This window comes from Gracilinanus agilis, chromosome 5 (assembly GCF_016433145.1).
Source record: "Gracilinanus agilis isolate LMUSP501 chromosome 5, AgileGrace, whole genome shotgun sequence".
NCBI lineage: Eukaryota > Metazoa > Chordata > Mammalia > Didelphimorphia > Didelphidae > Gracilinanus > Gracilinanus agilis.
This window is the reverse complement of record NC_058134.1, coordinates 128002563-128019178: the sequence shown is the minus strand read 5'-3', so window position 1 is coordinate 128019178 and position 16616 is coordinate 128002563. Positions and strand designations below refer to the sequence as shown.

Sequence of the window (16616 nt, the reverse complement as noted above, 5' to 3'; positions counted from 1 at the left end):
TTACATCTCACCCATCAAGGCTTCAACCACCGAGTCAGCTAAGTTTGGACTCTATTTGGGGGGCCATCTCTCAGTCTCCTTCACCCATAACTCAACCTTGCTGAGAGACCCTTTCCAGTCTAACTTACAATTATAGAAAAGGACAGTAACTGAGAAAGAGAAATAGAAACAGAAGGAGAAGGGGTAAGGGGAAAAGCTTAGAAGTGGGAACCACTGGGTTTCCCACCTAAGTGACGGACCTTATGGGAATATCGAAGAGGGCACCGCAAAATCCCTCTGCCATTCACCCCTTTCCCCAACCCCTGAATTGTGAATAATAAAAGCCATTCATTAGTCAGATAGCTTTCCAAAGTGCCTGAGAGACAACAAGGGAGAGGGGAACCACAGCTTGGTCTGGCTGCCTCCATCTTGAAGCCAGGCCACCCGCTATGAAGTTGACTGACCTCGGGGGAGGCTTGTGTGAACCCTGTCCTCATTCAGAATCGGACTGGGCTACCACATACTTCATCTTATAGGGAAGCCTCACCCCCAACTCCTGTGGGGTGGCACGCCCATCCAGGTCACCCAGTTTCAGGGTGACACCCCCTCAAAGTCTCCCAGTGTATATTTGGTGCGAGGGGAGAGTGAGAAGAGAGTCTCACCTCATAGACTCACTCTCTCCCCTCTATCAAACATTGGTTATTGGTTCTCATTATTATTACATATTATATTACCTATCAGATTTATGGAGAGGAAAGGAATTTATGGGTCAACAAGAGATGGAAAGCATTGAGATGTAAATTATGTAATTTGGAGTATATTAAATTGAAAAGGTTTTATACAAACATTGTCAAGATTAGAAGGCAGAAAAATTTATAGACAGCTTTTTGGACAAAGATCTCATATCTAAAATATAAAGAGAGTTTTGTCAAATTGATAAAAGCTAGCCTCCAATTAATAAATGGAGAAAAAGATATGAATTAACATTTCTAGATGAAGATATCAAAGCTAGGTATATTAAAAAAAAAAAAAAAAAGATCCAAATCACTGGTGATTAGAGAAACTGTCTCTCCTGGATCTATTTTCCAGGTCAATTGTGTTTTCAATGAGATATTTCATATGTTCTTCCATTTTTTGATTCTTTTGGTTTTTCTTTATTATTTCTTGATATCTCATGAAGTCATTAGCTTCTCTTTGTTCAATTCTAATTTTTAAAGACTGAATTACTTCTATAACCTTTTGGTCTTCCTTTTTCATTTGAACCATTCTACTTTTCATGAAAGTGTTTTCTTCATTGGATTTTTTTGCTTCTTTTTCCAGTTGACCAATTTTGCTTTTTAAGTTGGTATTTTCTTTTTGCATTACTTTCATTTCATTTTACCACTTTTCTTTGACCTATCTGATTTGATTTTTGAATTCTTTTTTGAGTTCTTCCAGTGCTAGAGACAATTTTCTTTGAGGTTTTGTATGTAGATGCTTAGCTCTGCTATTTGTCAACGTAGGAATTTTCTAGGGTTGGTGTTTCTTTTGCTGTTTGCTCAAATTTTCCCAGTCTTTTTTTGCCTAAGGTCAGAGAATTCTGAAAGCTAATGGCTTGCAGGGCTCTGCATTGTGAGTTATTTTGTCCCAGGGCTAGGTCTTTATTACAGGAGTGCAGGCTTGAAAGAGTCCAGAGCTTTAGACTTCTGGGCCTCACCGTGGGCTGGTGCCAGGACCTGGTACTTCAAGAGGTGGATTTGGGGTGTTCTTTTGTTGGTGTAGCTCAGGTCCTGGGATCCCAAAGTTAACCTATACACAGTCACAGAATCTGGCACAGCAGTTAGCATTCCTCTGGGTAAAGTTTTGCTTCTAGTTCCTCTTTAAACCATAAAAATCAACACTACCTACATTTCAAGTTATGTTCAGTGGGAGAGCCTTATCACTCTGTCTTGCTTTTGGTTTTTGACTCCTATCATTCTGAGGCACTTTTTAAAGATTGGTTTGGAAAGATTGTCAGAGATTTCAGCTTTCCCTGATACTAAGCTGCTATCTTGGCTCTGCCCCTAATCCAACCATATTGGAGAGCAATTTGGAATTACACTCAGGGACTTATAAAATTGCATATGCCCTTGGACCCAGAAATACCATTGCTGGGTCTAATTTCCTAAGGAGATCGGGGAAAAAGGAAAAGAATCTATATGTTCCAAAATATTTGTAGAAACTCACTTTGTGGTGACAAAGGACTGGAAGTAGAAGGAAGCCCATTAACTGGGCAATGGCTAAATAAACTGTGCCATATGATTGTGAACATAAGAAACAATATGACTACATCTTAAAGAAACAATGAGCAGATTTTTTTTAATTGGAAAGAATTACATGTGATAATGAATAGAACTGAAATGAGAATATTACAAGAGAATATTACACAACGTTATAGATTTAGTACTTGAAGAATAATTTGTGAATGTTACCTCCAGAGAACGAAGGGAAGAATGGAAACAAAACATAAATTATATATACGAATCTGTCTCCTGGATGGGGTCTTCTTTGATTCAGGGAGGGGAAGGAGGAGCTAAAATACTTATGAATAAATTCTATCAATTAAAAAAAAAACAGAAAAAATGCTTTCCCAAGGTTAACATTAACATTTTGTAACTGTTGAGGGCTAACCTTACCCATTTTTATTGCTGTTATTTTGCTTTCGAAATAGATATCAATTATTTTAAGCTTCCTTATAATATAAGCCTTCAAACTGCAAAGCAACAATAGGTCATCAATGGAAACATTCTATATTTGGAAAGGTAAAAAAAATAATCTCATAAAAACATAAAAAGGAATAACTGTAACTTTTTTATCTATAGGGAAAAATAAAATGAGTAATTTTGATTTACATAATTTTTCTGATAAAGGTCTGCTATCTGAGATATATACAAAATTGATACCAATATAAGAATATAAGTCATTCTCTAAAAAATAAATGGGAAATTTTCAAAAGAAGAAAAACAAATCATCAAAGCATAGAAAAAAAATGTTCCAACTAACATTTATTTAATTAGCAATGATGACAAGAAAGGTAATGGCAACTTTTGGATGGTTTATGGGAGGGCAGGAACACCAATGTCTTGTATGCAGAACTATAAACTCATTTTGGTAGGAAGCTTATAACTATACCTAAAAAAAAGTACTTATTTGTGCATACCCTTTTAAATCAAATCTATTCTTGAAAATCCATTCCTATAAATCAGTGATATCACTGTTAGGCATACCACTTAAGAGGGAAAAGAGGATAAATGATGCATATTTACAAAAATATTACAGGAGGGTAGATGAAGTAAATTATGGTATATGAACATAATGGAACAAGGAAGGTGCCAGATTTAGAGAAATCTAGGTGAGATTATTGAATTTAAGTATAGTGAGGATAATGAAGGAAACAATTTTATAATTACTAAGATAATTTGAAAAAACTTTTAAAGTTTTAAAAACTCTGATAAATACTAAGGTCATTTATGACTTTGGAAGACTGATAATAAGGTATGCTTCCTACCTCTTCATAGAGAAACCACAATTGTAGAATAAGACGTACATTTTTGGACATGAAGAAATGTGGGAATTGATTTTGAAAACTATGCATATTTTTAGAAGAATTTAATTTTCTTTCTTTTTAATACCAAGACAAGAAAGTAAAAAATGCTTCTTAATAAATAAAATATGTAATGAAAAAATACACTATGTAATAGCAGTTGCATGTCAATATGCAGTTGTTTTTCTGTTCTTTTGATAATGAAAAGTTCGTGTTGATTTTGTGAAGTTCAAAATAAAAATCAAGATATATGTAGCTGCCAGATAAATTTTTATTTAGATACTATTCATCAATATTTTGATATGCAAAATAAAGATCCTTCTAATCTCTTTCAAGAGATAAACTAAAGGGGGCAACTGTGTAGCTCAGTGGATTGGGAGCCAGGCCTAGAGATGGGAGGTCCTAGGTTCAAATCTGGCCTCAGACACTTCCTAGCTGTGTGATCCTGGGCAAGTCACTTAACCCTCACTGCCTTGCCTTACAACTCTTCTGTCTTAGAACCAATACATAATATTGATTCTAAGGTGAAAGGTAAGAGTTTACAAAAAAGAGATAAAATTAAAACCACTTAATAACACTAAAGTTCTTTTCAAACTTAAATGATTAAAATATAAAATAGTACTTTTTCGAAAAATCACCAGAAGTTTCAAATGTAGGGAGGGAAATGAATAAGTGATTTACATAAAAACTTTTAGACAAAACCAAATTTTTCTTATTTTGTCAAAGACGGGCTAATACTTTGATTAGAAATATAAAGTGCTGTTTTAAAATTGTAGCAAGAAAAAGTATCTCAATATAATGACTTATCATGAATGGTCTAATGCTATTTCTAGCTTTTTTTATCTTAAAATTTTAACTTAATTTTTTTCAATTAATAAATAGCACTGAATAAACTTAAAATATTTAAAAATCACTGGAAACAAAACAATTACTAGAAATAAGGGATTAAGAAAACTACATGTGTATTTTTTAAATCTATTACTTATTATTATTTATTATTATTATTACTTATTATTATTATTATTAAATTGAGCAGTAAGAAATACAACTAAAGTAGGGCAATATTCCTCATTATAGTGAATCCAAATGTAGTGAGGTAAAATTTCCAGAATATTATTTTTTGAAAAATTAATTTTCTACTATCAACATAATACTAATATGTATGCTAAGTGCTTTATATTGTTAAAGTGGCATTATTTAAATGATTTGACATATATAAAACTTTGAAAGCATAACATAAGAGATAAAAGCAACAAAGATTTAAGCTGCTGATCTATAATGCTCTTTAACAATAATTTCTAATATGAGAATCAATTTAAGAGACACAAGCATTCAAGAATTACTAGTAGCATCTGGTTAAACAGATGCTTTAACATGTGATATGTAGCTTGTATATCACCATAAGTAGCAAGGGATTTCTTGTTATTAATTATTTGTTTTATTTATAAGTTTTCTATACTTTGAGGGCTTTATTTACTATTAAAATGCATTAAATATTCAAAATTGGTATGATAACATTTTAGTTATGAGAAAATCTGTTAATATTTCTCCTAATTAAAGATATTGTTCTTTTTTTTAAACCCTTGCCTTTTGTCTTAGGATCAATACAGTGTATTAGTTCCAAGGGAGAAGAATGATAAGGGCTAGGCAACGTGTTAAGTGACTTACCCAGGATCATACAGATAAGAATTTTCTGAGGCCAGATTAAGTTATTACTCCTAAGACTGTGTTTTCACTGTCAAAGTAACACTGTGAATTCCCAACCCAAGTGGTTAAAGGTCCGTGAGGCAGCAGAACCAAGATGACAACATAATAAGAACAGCCAAATTCCCCCTAACACAATTCCTCCAAAAGGACCTAGAACAGTGATAGAGAACCTTTTGGAGATAGAGTGCCAGGCCCTGCCCCCATCCTATCCCCCAGATCATGTGTCATGCCCCTCCCCACCAACAAGTGCAAGGTACACTCCACTCCCCTTAACCCCACACAGGGAAAAGAGAAAGCACTCCTATCAGGCTGCTGGGCAGAGGGGTGGATGAAATGAAAAAATGTCATCAGGCACAGTGGAGAGGGAGAAGGGAACAACTCTGCCCAAGTCCCTCTGCCTTTCTAGTAATGAACTCTTTGGGGGGGGGGTGGAGGAGGGGAGGAAGGAGGGTCAGTGAGGTGCCCACAGAAAGGACTCTACGTGCCATCTTTAGAATCTGTGACAGGGGTTTGCCATCACTGACCTAACAAAAGCACCAGACCAATTTTAATCAGGAAATACAAGAGAAAATCAGTGATTAATATTTCCAACAGAAGTGAGAGACAGAGAAAGGTTTCTGAACATCAAGGACTAGGTTTAGCCAGGTTGAACACACTAGAGAATAGAAAACTAAAAGATGATCAAGCTATGAAATAGAACAAGAAGCAGAAGCATAAAAGGCAACTCAACAATATGCAGAATGCAAAAATGAATATGAAGGGGAAGCACTACCAAACTGCCAAGTTCCAAGTCACAAGTTCAGGATGGACTAAGAAAGAGATTTAGGCCTATGGGTAGAATGAGAAACAGTTTATCAGAAGCTTACAATGGAATACCTATGGCAGGAATTTAAGACCAAAGTGTGGCTTGCAGTTCTGCCACTTTGAACCAAGAGAACATTCAATCTGGCTGATAATTATGATGCCTAGGAGAAGAATATTGGAATTTCCAAAGAGGGGGAAACCACCAGGAATATTATATAAATCAAACATAGATAAGGAACTTGTAGACCTCAGACAAGAGTAGCAAGAAACAAATATTGCCCTGGATTACACCACTATAGGAAGATTCCAAGTATGCAGTTTCCCAATTCCTAGAGAAAGTAGAAAAACACAACTCTCAATATCCCGCTCAAGAAAATAATAATATAAAGCTCAAAGTAAGACAAATAGAAAGGCTTGGAAATCCTAAAGAAAGGAAGAGATCACAGGGTCCAGAGGTCCTTAAGCTACAAAATTTGTTAAAAAGACAGTGTTGGATGATTGGAGGACATAGATGAAAGTCATAGATAAAGCCTTAAGGATCTTGGGAAGCAGTGGAAGGGGAGTTGGTAATGTCTGGTAGTCCTCTGTCTCATCAGAATGAATGATATTGTTGACTTTCACTTTATTTAAACTCTGTTAAGACTTCCGGGTTAAGATGGTGGCAGAGTAAAAAGCAGCTGCTTGACCTCTCCTAACCCACTGTTATATTGAAACTCTGGGAACTGGGAGTCCACACTGTTGATTGACAGGTGGAGACCATTGGATCTTAGAATGTTCTCAGAGGGCATGAGGACAAGGGAGAAAGCGGTTGGCCCAGGGGTGTATAAATACCTTGGCAGCCCTGGCTTTTGAGTCCTTTCATTCCCTTGGATCTAAGATCTGTGAATCCTGGTCTTTTGGGATTGGTGATTTGCTTGGCTCAACCTGGCAAGATCCTCCTGTCTTGTACCTGACTAATATTGCCAACCTGTACCCAGACCATCAATCTTCTTATTCTACTGTCCCCTAGATATTTAGGAATTCAAATGATCTGTAGTTATCTAGGTATCCCAGGGCCCAGCAGGATTCCAGGAAGTGGGCAGAAGAAGAAGAGGGTGGAAAAGGAGTGGATCCTGAAGGCTGTATAGGCATAACACCTAGCAGGAAGAAGAAGCTGAAAGACATCAAAAAGCAGCTTGCTTGCTCTGGTTTGGCTGTGGCCAGGCTGAGGCAGAGAAGCTAACTAACCAAAATCAATTACCTGCCTACAGCTCTGAGGGTTTACTATTACCAAAATTAGTTTAGGGTTTCCCAATTCCTCTTTCCATTTCCCAATACTCCATCTTTGCTAAAATATAGATAAACTATTCAAGTACCTTCCTGGAGTGGTTGTTTCATACCTTCTCTGGGAAGGGAGTCATGCAGTCAGAAAAACCGTTTTCAAGGCTAATAAAGCCCAATGTCTATCATCAATCAACTCCAGGTGGGACCTGAAGGGATACCATCCACTGACCTGAAGGATCCTGCCTGGGCACTGTTCTAAAGGAGGGAGGTGTTACATCATCTAGCTAGGTGGCAAGCCTCAGTTGATCTTGCACTAGCCACATTCTGAACCATCACTGCTGTCACACAATTAGCAGTAGGAGTATCCAGTTTACTCTTTCTCTCGCCATCTATCAGCCCATTTACTTTATAACACTACACATACAGGACTCCTCAAGGGGACATAAAAACAAATCTTGACGAACAAAGGGACCCCACAACAAGCAGAGCATTGAAGGTACGTGGAATCGGGGCATTTCCATGCTATAAGGGGGTGAAACAGCTCTACTAAAACACGAGCTGAACAACCCCCTACCCCACACAGTGCCAAAGCCAGCGCAAGACTTAGAGCAAGTTTGGAGCACCCATTAAGTCCTTGACAACTACTTGACAACCACCAGGGCGTGTTCCTGAGAGCATCAAGACTTAAGACCCCAAGAGGCTAAAGAACACTTGGACTTTGAACACAGACCCTGAGCGCAGGCGTGGTTGCAGCTGCAGACACGGATTCTGAGGGCAGGCGCGGACCCAGTGCAGAGGGGTGCAAGGCTGTGGAAGCAGCACCCTAAGACTGTTAAAGGAGCTTCGTGGCAGAGGAACAAGTAAGGGGACCACCAGGAGGATTGACCCTGAGAACAACTAGACCTGAGACCTCAGGAGCCCAAAGAGCACAGACAGACCCTGGGCATGAGGATAAAGCTGAGAGGGCGCTGAGCTAACAATGGCAAGCCAGAGACAAGAACCCCAGAAGAGAAAGATCAAGAAGAAATCTTTAACACTCCACAACTTTTACACAGAAAAAATCCAGACAACAGAGCAAACAGCAGAGGAGAACAAATAAGTAACCATATCTAAACCTTCCCAAAAAAATGAAAAGTGGTCACAAGCTATTGAAGAGTTCAAATCTGAGATTATGAGAAAGATGGTAGAAAACTGGCAAGAAAATAACAGTTTTAAAGGTAGAATTTCGCAATTAGAAAGTGAGGCTCGGAAATCAAATGAATTGATAAGCAAACTGAAGACCAGAAATGACCAGCTGGAAGCCTTGAAGAAACAAACAGACCAGATTCAAAAGGAAAACCAAAAGATTATAGCCAAAAGCCAGTCTCTAAAGGCTAGAATTGGGCAATTAGAAAAAGACGCCCCCAAATCAAAAGAACTAATAAGCAAATTGGAGACCAAAATCAAACAGCTGGAAAACAGGATAGACCAAATAGAAAAGGAAAATCAAAAGAATATAGCAGAAAACCAGTCTCTAAAGACAAGAATTGGGCAAGTAGAAGCCAATGATCTCTTAAGACAACAAGAAAAAATAAAGCAAAGTCAAAAGACTAATAAAATAGAAGGAAACATGAAATATCTCACTGAGAAATTGACAGATCAAGAAAACAGGCCTAGAAGAGATAATCTGAGAATCATTGGTCTTCCTGAAAAAGCAGAAATTAATAGAACTTTGGACTCAATGCTAAAGGAAATTATTTAGCAAAATTGCCCTTAAGTTCTACAACAAGAGGGCAATATAGACATTGAAAGGAACCATAGATTGCCCTCTACACTTAACCCTGAAAAGACAACCCCCATGAATATTATAGCCAAATTCAAGAGCTTGCAAGTAAAAGAAAAAATTTACAAGAAGCCAGAAAGAGACAATTCAGATATCAAGGAGCACCAATCAGGATCACACAGGATCTGGCAGACTCCACACTACAAGACCTCAAGGCTTGGAATATGATATTCAGAAAGGCAAGAGAACTGGGTCTACAACCAAGGATCACCTACCCATAAAAAATGACTATGTACTTCCACGGGAAAGTATGGGCATTCAACAAGATAGAAGATTTCCAAGTATTTGCACAGAAAAGACCAGGACTAAATGGAAAGTTCAATATCCAACCACAAAAATCAAGAGAAACATGAAAAGGTAAAAAAAGAAACAGAGGGGAAAGAAAGAAAACTCTTATTTTTAAATTTGCCTCTTTAAGGGCTTCAATAAGATCTAATTATTTGTATTCCTTTATGGAGAAATGTTATGTGTAATTCTCTGTAGTGAACTCTATTCACTATTATAATATCCATTATTATAGTAATTAGAAGAATTATTCACAAGGAGATGTTGGAGTACTAAATGGTCTAAGATGATAAGGGAGTGGGTGGGAATAGTAGAGGACACCAAGAGAAACTTGAATGAATAAGAAAAATAGGATATTCTATTACACACAAAGAGGGCATGAGAAGGAGAGGGGATGAATACTATTATAAGAAGGAGAGGAAGAAAGCATTAAGAGGTAATATTTAAACCTTACTCTCAGTGGAATTAACCCTGAGAGGGAAGAGTAGCTATATCCATTGAGATATAGAACTCTATCTAACCCTACTGAGAAAGTCAGAAGGGATAAACCAAGGGGAGCAGAGGAGTGAGGAAGTCAAAAAAGGGAGGGGAGGAGAAGGGAGAGGGAATTCATTAGTCCTTAAAAATAAAAAGAGGGGAATAACAAGGGAGAGGGTAGAAGTAAATCAAGGGAGGGGACAAGGATTACTGGTTTAAAACAAATCACTGGTTTAAAAGGAAATAGTCTAAGAAGAAGGGGTAGAACTAAGAGAGGATACCAAAATGTTGGGAAATACATAACTGATAATTATAACTCTGAATGTGAATGGGATTATTGATTGTACTAGATTTGAAGGCTTTTGTACAGTCAGAAACAGTGTGGCCAAAATCAGAAGGGAAACAACAAATTGGGAGGAAGTCTTTATAACAAGGAACCTGACAGGGGTCTAGTTACTCAAATATACAAGGAGTTAAATCAATTGTATAAAAAATCAAGCCATTCCCCAATTGATAAATGGGCAAGAGACATGAATAGGCAATTTTCAGGTAAAGAAATCAAAAGTATCAATAAGTACATGAGAAAGTGTTCCAAATCTCTAATAATTAGAGAAATGCAAATCAAAACAAATCTGAGGTATCATCTCAAACCTAGCAGATTGGCTAAAATGAGTGTAGGGGAGAATAATGAATGTTGGAGGGGATGTGGCCAAGTTGGGACATTGATGCATTGCTGGTGGAGTTGTGAACTGATCCAACCATTCTGGATGGCAATTTGGAACTACACTCATAGGGCTATAAAGGATTGCCTGCCCTTTGATCCAGCCATACCATTGTTGGGTTTGTCCCCCAAAGAGATCATAGATAAACAGACTTGTATGAAAATATTTATAGCCGCGATTTTTGTGGTGGCAAAAAAAACTGGAAAACGAGAGTATGTCCTTCAATTGGGGAATGGCTGAACAAACTGTGGTATATGCTGGTGATGGAATATTATTGCGCTAAAAGGAATAATGAACTAGAGGAATTCCATGTGAACTGGAAAGACCTCCAGGAATTGATGCAGAGTGAAAGGAGCAGAGCCAGAAGAACATTGTACACAGAGACCAATACACTGTGGTAAAATAGAATGTGATGGACTTCTGTACTGGCAGCAATGCAATGATCCATAGCAATTCTGAGGGACTCATGGAAAAGAACTCTATCCACATTCAGAGGAAGAACTATAGGAGTGGAAACACAGAAGAAAAACAACTGCTTGGGAACACATGGGTTGAGGAGGACATGATTGGGGATGTAGACCTGAAACTACCACACCAATGCAACTATCAACAATTGGGAAATAAGTCTTGATCGATGACACATGTTGAAACCAGGGGAAATGCGCATTGGCTATGGGGGGGGGGGAAGGGGGAAAGTAAGAACATGAATCATGTAACCATAACTTTTCTAAAAAATAAAAATTATTAAAAAAATAAAAATAAAAAAAATAAAATCTATTAATAGTCAAGCAACCCAAATAGTCTTTTTCTTGCCTGTCTGTGCCAGAAGGTGCTTCCCATAGCAAACAGTAAAGTAGAACAACTAGTAAGCATTGGTTATTAAATTAAGAAAATAGAAAGCTACTGATAATTCTTGAAAAGATTCTAGAATTAAAGAAGATGTTGTCTTAATAAGTGATTTCCCAGTCCACACTGTCTCCCTGGGAGACAAGCAACAAGAAGAAAGTCAGACTTGAAAGGCCTTTTCTCATGTAGAAAAGGGTATTTGAAGGGAGGAGAAAATCAGCAGATAGTCATTACATCTTCAACAGAATGTAATATTGTTAAATCAAGCTCCTTTCCTAAAAGCTAGTGCTAAAGATGAGGAATTTTGATCAGAGGAAGATATAAAAATAATATTAGCATGTGGGTCACTGTAGGATGTCAGTAAGCTTGTAACAAGTGTGTATGGGGCTAGACAAGAAGAAGGAATTAGGGGGAAAGAAAGGGGAAGGAAGTTATTCAGGTAGAGTCCAACCTGATGGCACTCAATTCCTTGGAGACTGAGTAGAAGATGAACCGGTAAATAAGAAGAGCATAAATCCAGAAAGTATCAAAATAAACTTCACCAAATTATAAATTCTGGTTAAGGGATATTTCATAAACTGGAAGTTATTATTTCAGTCTTTTTTAATTGTTTTTAACTGGGAAGGTTATAGAGAGTAGGAAAAAATAGAGAGTAGGAAAATGACTACAGTATGAAAAAGGCATCTATAAAACTTATTTTAAAATTCTCATTAGTATTGACTCTGTCTACTTCTCTGTAGAATCCAAAGGAATTAAAATTTAATTCTTTTCAAATTCTAATTCCCCAGACTCCTGTCCATGCTGAGTGGGATGGCAAGAACTGAAAAGGCAAGCCAAGTGCTTCCACTTAAGCAGACTAGGCAGACACAAAATGTAAATTACAAACAGAAGCCCTTTGCAAGGCATTGATGCCCTCTCTATGTGGCTATACAAGATGCACTATAGGGAAAGAAAAATATTTTTCTTCTAAAAAGTAGAAATTAAACATATAAATTTTTGGCTAAATGAAAACATGAACTACATAACAGAAAAAAACTGAGTTATGAAAGATGACATGATAAACAGTGTTTATCTATAGAAAAAGACTATATAACTAGACCTAGATTTCTGTCTCACATATGTGCAACAAGTACAAGAGGGAAGAAGACTCAGAACAAATCTTCATTGCTACTGTTAACAACTGAGAGATGTTGAAAGATATGTATATGAATTTGTATATTAATAATAGCGTATTAGATGCATATAAATCCATCATGCAACCTGTAATAAGACGGGGGCTGGCTACTGCATGGGAGAAGAAAGAAGGTTAGAATTAGGCCAGCCCCAGAGGCTGTAGGCTTAAGTACAGTATGTGGATGTACCAGGGATCCTTCACCCAAACTGGCAGAGAGATAGGTGAAACTCTCTCTTGCTAGTAAAGCCAAGCTCCTTTAAGTTCAGGATTCTATAGCCCTGCCCTGAGAAGGAAGTAATTCCTATTGGTAAAAGGATAGAGTCAAACAGGAAGGAGAAATGGCACTTCCTGTATCCAACTGCTAATGGAGTTGACAAGCTGTAGCCCTTTAGAACGTCCAGATGGCTGATCTCACTTGGTTTATGATAACGTAAGGCAATGACTTTAGGTTCTTAGGCTTAGAGGTTTATTGATGATAAAGATATTAGGTGAATTGGGTTTGGAAAGTGGGTGAGGTAATCTAAGAACCTATGCCAGTTAACTTTCTAAACTAGTCCAGAACACTGAAGGTCTTCTTGTGGAGCAGAGGATAAGAATGACTTGGGGCCAGACCTAAACTCTGATGTGCTTTGCTATAGACAACCCAGGGCTTATGAGCCCTGGGTCAGATGGTGTTGTCTTGTTGGTTGATATATATTTATTTTTTCCCTAAAGGATAACTGGATTTGCCAGATGAGTTGTTAGTATTTGGCCACCTATAATAGTTTGAGCCTATCTGCCTAAGGGGAAAACTAAACCCAAGTTCCACCTCCCTCCTTCCCTCCAAAAGGTAAAAGGAGAAGTGAAGGCAGGGGTGTGGGAGTCTTCTTAAATAGCCCCACCTCAACTGCCAGACTGGCACCTGCCCCTGTCTCATGCCAAGTTCTGTATTCTAAACTGGGCAACTGTTAGTTTGTATCCATGTAAAACATGGTTGCAAGATTTTATATACTACAAACCACAAAATCATTTTTGTTTAATATATATTCTTAAACATTATTTACATGTGTCCTCAAATCTTATGAAAGCTTATGCCAATGTTTTTGAGAATTCTATCCTCAAATGACATCAAGTTCATGATAGATAAGTCACCTTTAACTGCAAGGGATAAAGGCTACATTTCTGATAGAGCTGAATTTTTCAATCTAGGTCAAAACTTAGGAAAATGTGAAAACGCACCAAAAAGAATATTGATACCATATTTGTCATTAATACTTGCTATGTGATGAAAGACAAGATTAATAATTCATTGAGAAAGCTGAATTACCTCTCACAACTCAAATGCATAAATTTTGTAAAGTAAAATTTGAGTGGAAAAATTTTAGAAATACCTTTTCTTCCTAAATCTGCATTATAGTTTTTTAACAACTTTTCCCCCTTATGTACATCTGGATATGATTTTAAATGTAGCTGGATACATAGGAAATAATATTTCTTTGCATAATATAAAATAGGCACAGCTGCAGTTTGTTCCTGTACATTTATTCTGGTACTTCTCTATGGTGGCTCTAATGAAGTTGGTACTTTCCTGAAAACAAAAATCAGTGCTATTTGTTTGACTTTCCTGTAGTATTCACTCCTGGTAAAGCATGACTTCCTTCAAAACAAAGAAAAAAATGACCAATAAAACCCGAAAATTGATAGTTTAGAAACTCTTGCTAGAGTTTCAAGATATATTTTTAGTGTTATCAATGAATATGTTCAAATGAAATTGATGATATTCATTTAAATATGGATTGCAGGAGAAAAAACACAGTTAAACATATGTCCTAGTCTCAATAATAGCAGATGGTCTATTACTAGCTCTTAATTCCTCCAGCTAATTTTATATATCTGAACATATCTGGCATACACATTTTAATTCTTTGTGGCTCATATCTTCTCTAAATTTTTTTTTGTGTAACTGTCCATAGAAAATATGACTATATACTCCAATATTTCAAACTTCAATCTAATAATTCAGCTGCAATATTTAGGAAGCAACTGAGTCCATTTTTATGTAACTTTAAAACCAATGCTACTTTTGAAATTTTAAAAACAAATTCTAAAATATTTCCCAATGTGATTTTTACCAATCACCCCTTAAGATTTACATGCTATAATGGAAAATTTACATGAATTGATTCAAAGTGAAGAGGAACCAAAAAAAAAAAAAAAAACAAAAAAAAACAAAAAAACACCAAAATATCCAATGACTACAACAATGTAAATGAGAAACAAAAACTGAACACTGTAAATTAGTGACCAAGCTGGTCTAGTGAAAAGAAAATGTAACTCCTTCTCTCCCTTCTTTGCCTAGGTGAAGTCATTATGGGCACAGAATACTGCATATGCTAATAGATTAAAATGATGTTTCTTAGTTTTGGTGAAATGATTTTCATTTCTTTTAATTTTTCCTAACTTTGTTATGGTAAGCTAGTTCTTTGGGTATGAGATGAAAGTGACAGAAAAATAAAAGATCAACATTACATATAATGCTCATGTGCATTACATGTAATGTCAATCTTTTATTTTCTTGATTCTGAAGTCACATATTCATCAATCCATCATTAAGTTTTGAAGCCAACTTGTATCAAAACCATCCTAAATGAAAGCATAATAGATCTAGGGCTGGAAAGGACCTCTAAGGCTATTTACATAATTGTTCTTTTTTTTTTCCAAAAAGAAACAGGCAAAAAGCATGAGAAGACTTATATGAATTGTTACAAAGTGAAGTGAGCAGAGCAAGGAAAATGATATAAAAGATCACTACAATGATGCAAATGAAAAGAACATTAAAAAATAAAAATAAAAACCCTAAAACTGAATGACATAAAATTAAAATCACCAAACTCAGTTCCATGAAGAGATAAAGAGAAGGGAATTCTCTCATCTCCCTTTTCCCTCCCACTGACTCCCACTCTTTAAAGATATAAAGCCTATGAGGCTAAGAACTCTGCATATAACGTTATTTTGACAAAATGGAAATGAAAGTAAAAAGACTGAATTGATTATCCCACAAAATAAAATAAACACTCATGTATATAAATTTTTTTTTGGTTTTTGCAACATGACTATCTCATCAACTTTCTATGACTTTTTCTTTTCTGTTTGTACTTTTATGCATTTGTCCACTTTGATATCTTGGTTGCAAAGAAATCATCAAGGAGAAGAGATAGTTAATACATTGTTCAATTGGCAGCATATAGGATCGTTTTGTGTGTTTGTCAGTACTTTATAAAGATGAGTCACCCTTACTTTCCAATTTGTTGATTTATTTTTATTGCCCTTTTTTAGACCCTCTAAATCCTGTATACCTACTTTCAACAAATTCTAGTAAAATAAGGCCAGTCAATAAAAAAAAAAAAGTCAATAGAATACAGGAATCATAATGAACAAATTTGGCTTCTGATATAGCATTTAAAATGACAAAATATACCCATGTAGCTGAAAACCAATAAGACTAATCACATAAGAAACTTAAAACACAAATATATTTTTTGAATACTGACCAGTTCCTCTGCTTTGATAAGGGGGCTTGAAGAACTTCACTGCACCATACACGTTGACTATGGAACCATGCTTAAGTTGATTAAGAGGTGTATATGTATATTTGGGTGTCACACTCTAAAGAAACAGAAATGGAAAACATGTTTTTATATATAGATTTAGCAACAGTATGTTTTTTTCTTAATCAGTTGTAGTTGGGAAATTAGACATGAGGACATCTTATAGATAAATTAATTTTAATTATTTAATTTGCCTGACTTTAAAATTTTTATTTTAACTATTTTAAGGCAATCTTTCTAATATGAATTTAACAATCCCTATTCTAGTTAATTCCATCTTCTGCCTCCATATTTTGCACAAATGGTTTCTCTCACCTTTGTCTCAAAGAACTCCTAGTTCATCAGAGCACAAGTCAGGTTCTGCCTTGTATAAGAGGTCTTTCTTGTC

At 36.1% G+C, this 16616-nt stretch overlaps 1 protein-coding gene across 1 annotated transcript in view; it reads right to left on the bottom strand.

Annotated features, from left to right (window-relative positions):
• The window catches only part of POT1 (protection of telomeres 1), a 106352-nt gene that overhangs the window by 53742 nt on the left and 35994 nt on the right, over positions 1 to 16616 (bottom strand). The window contains exon 7 of the mRNA XM_044678164.1: positions 16172 to 16286. Coding sequence (XP_044534099.1) covers positions 16172 to 16286 — 115 coding nt within the window. The remainder of the gene's footprint in view (positions 1 to 16171; positions 16287 to 16616) is intronic.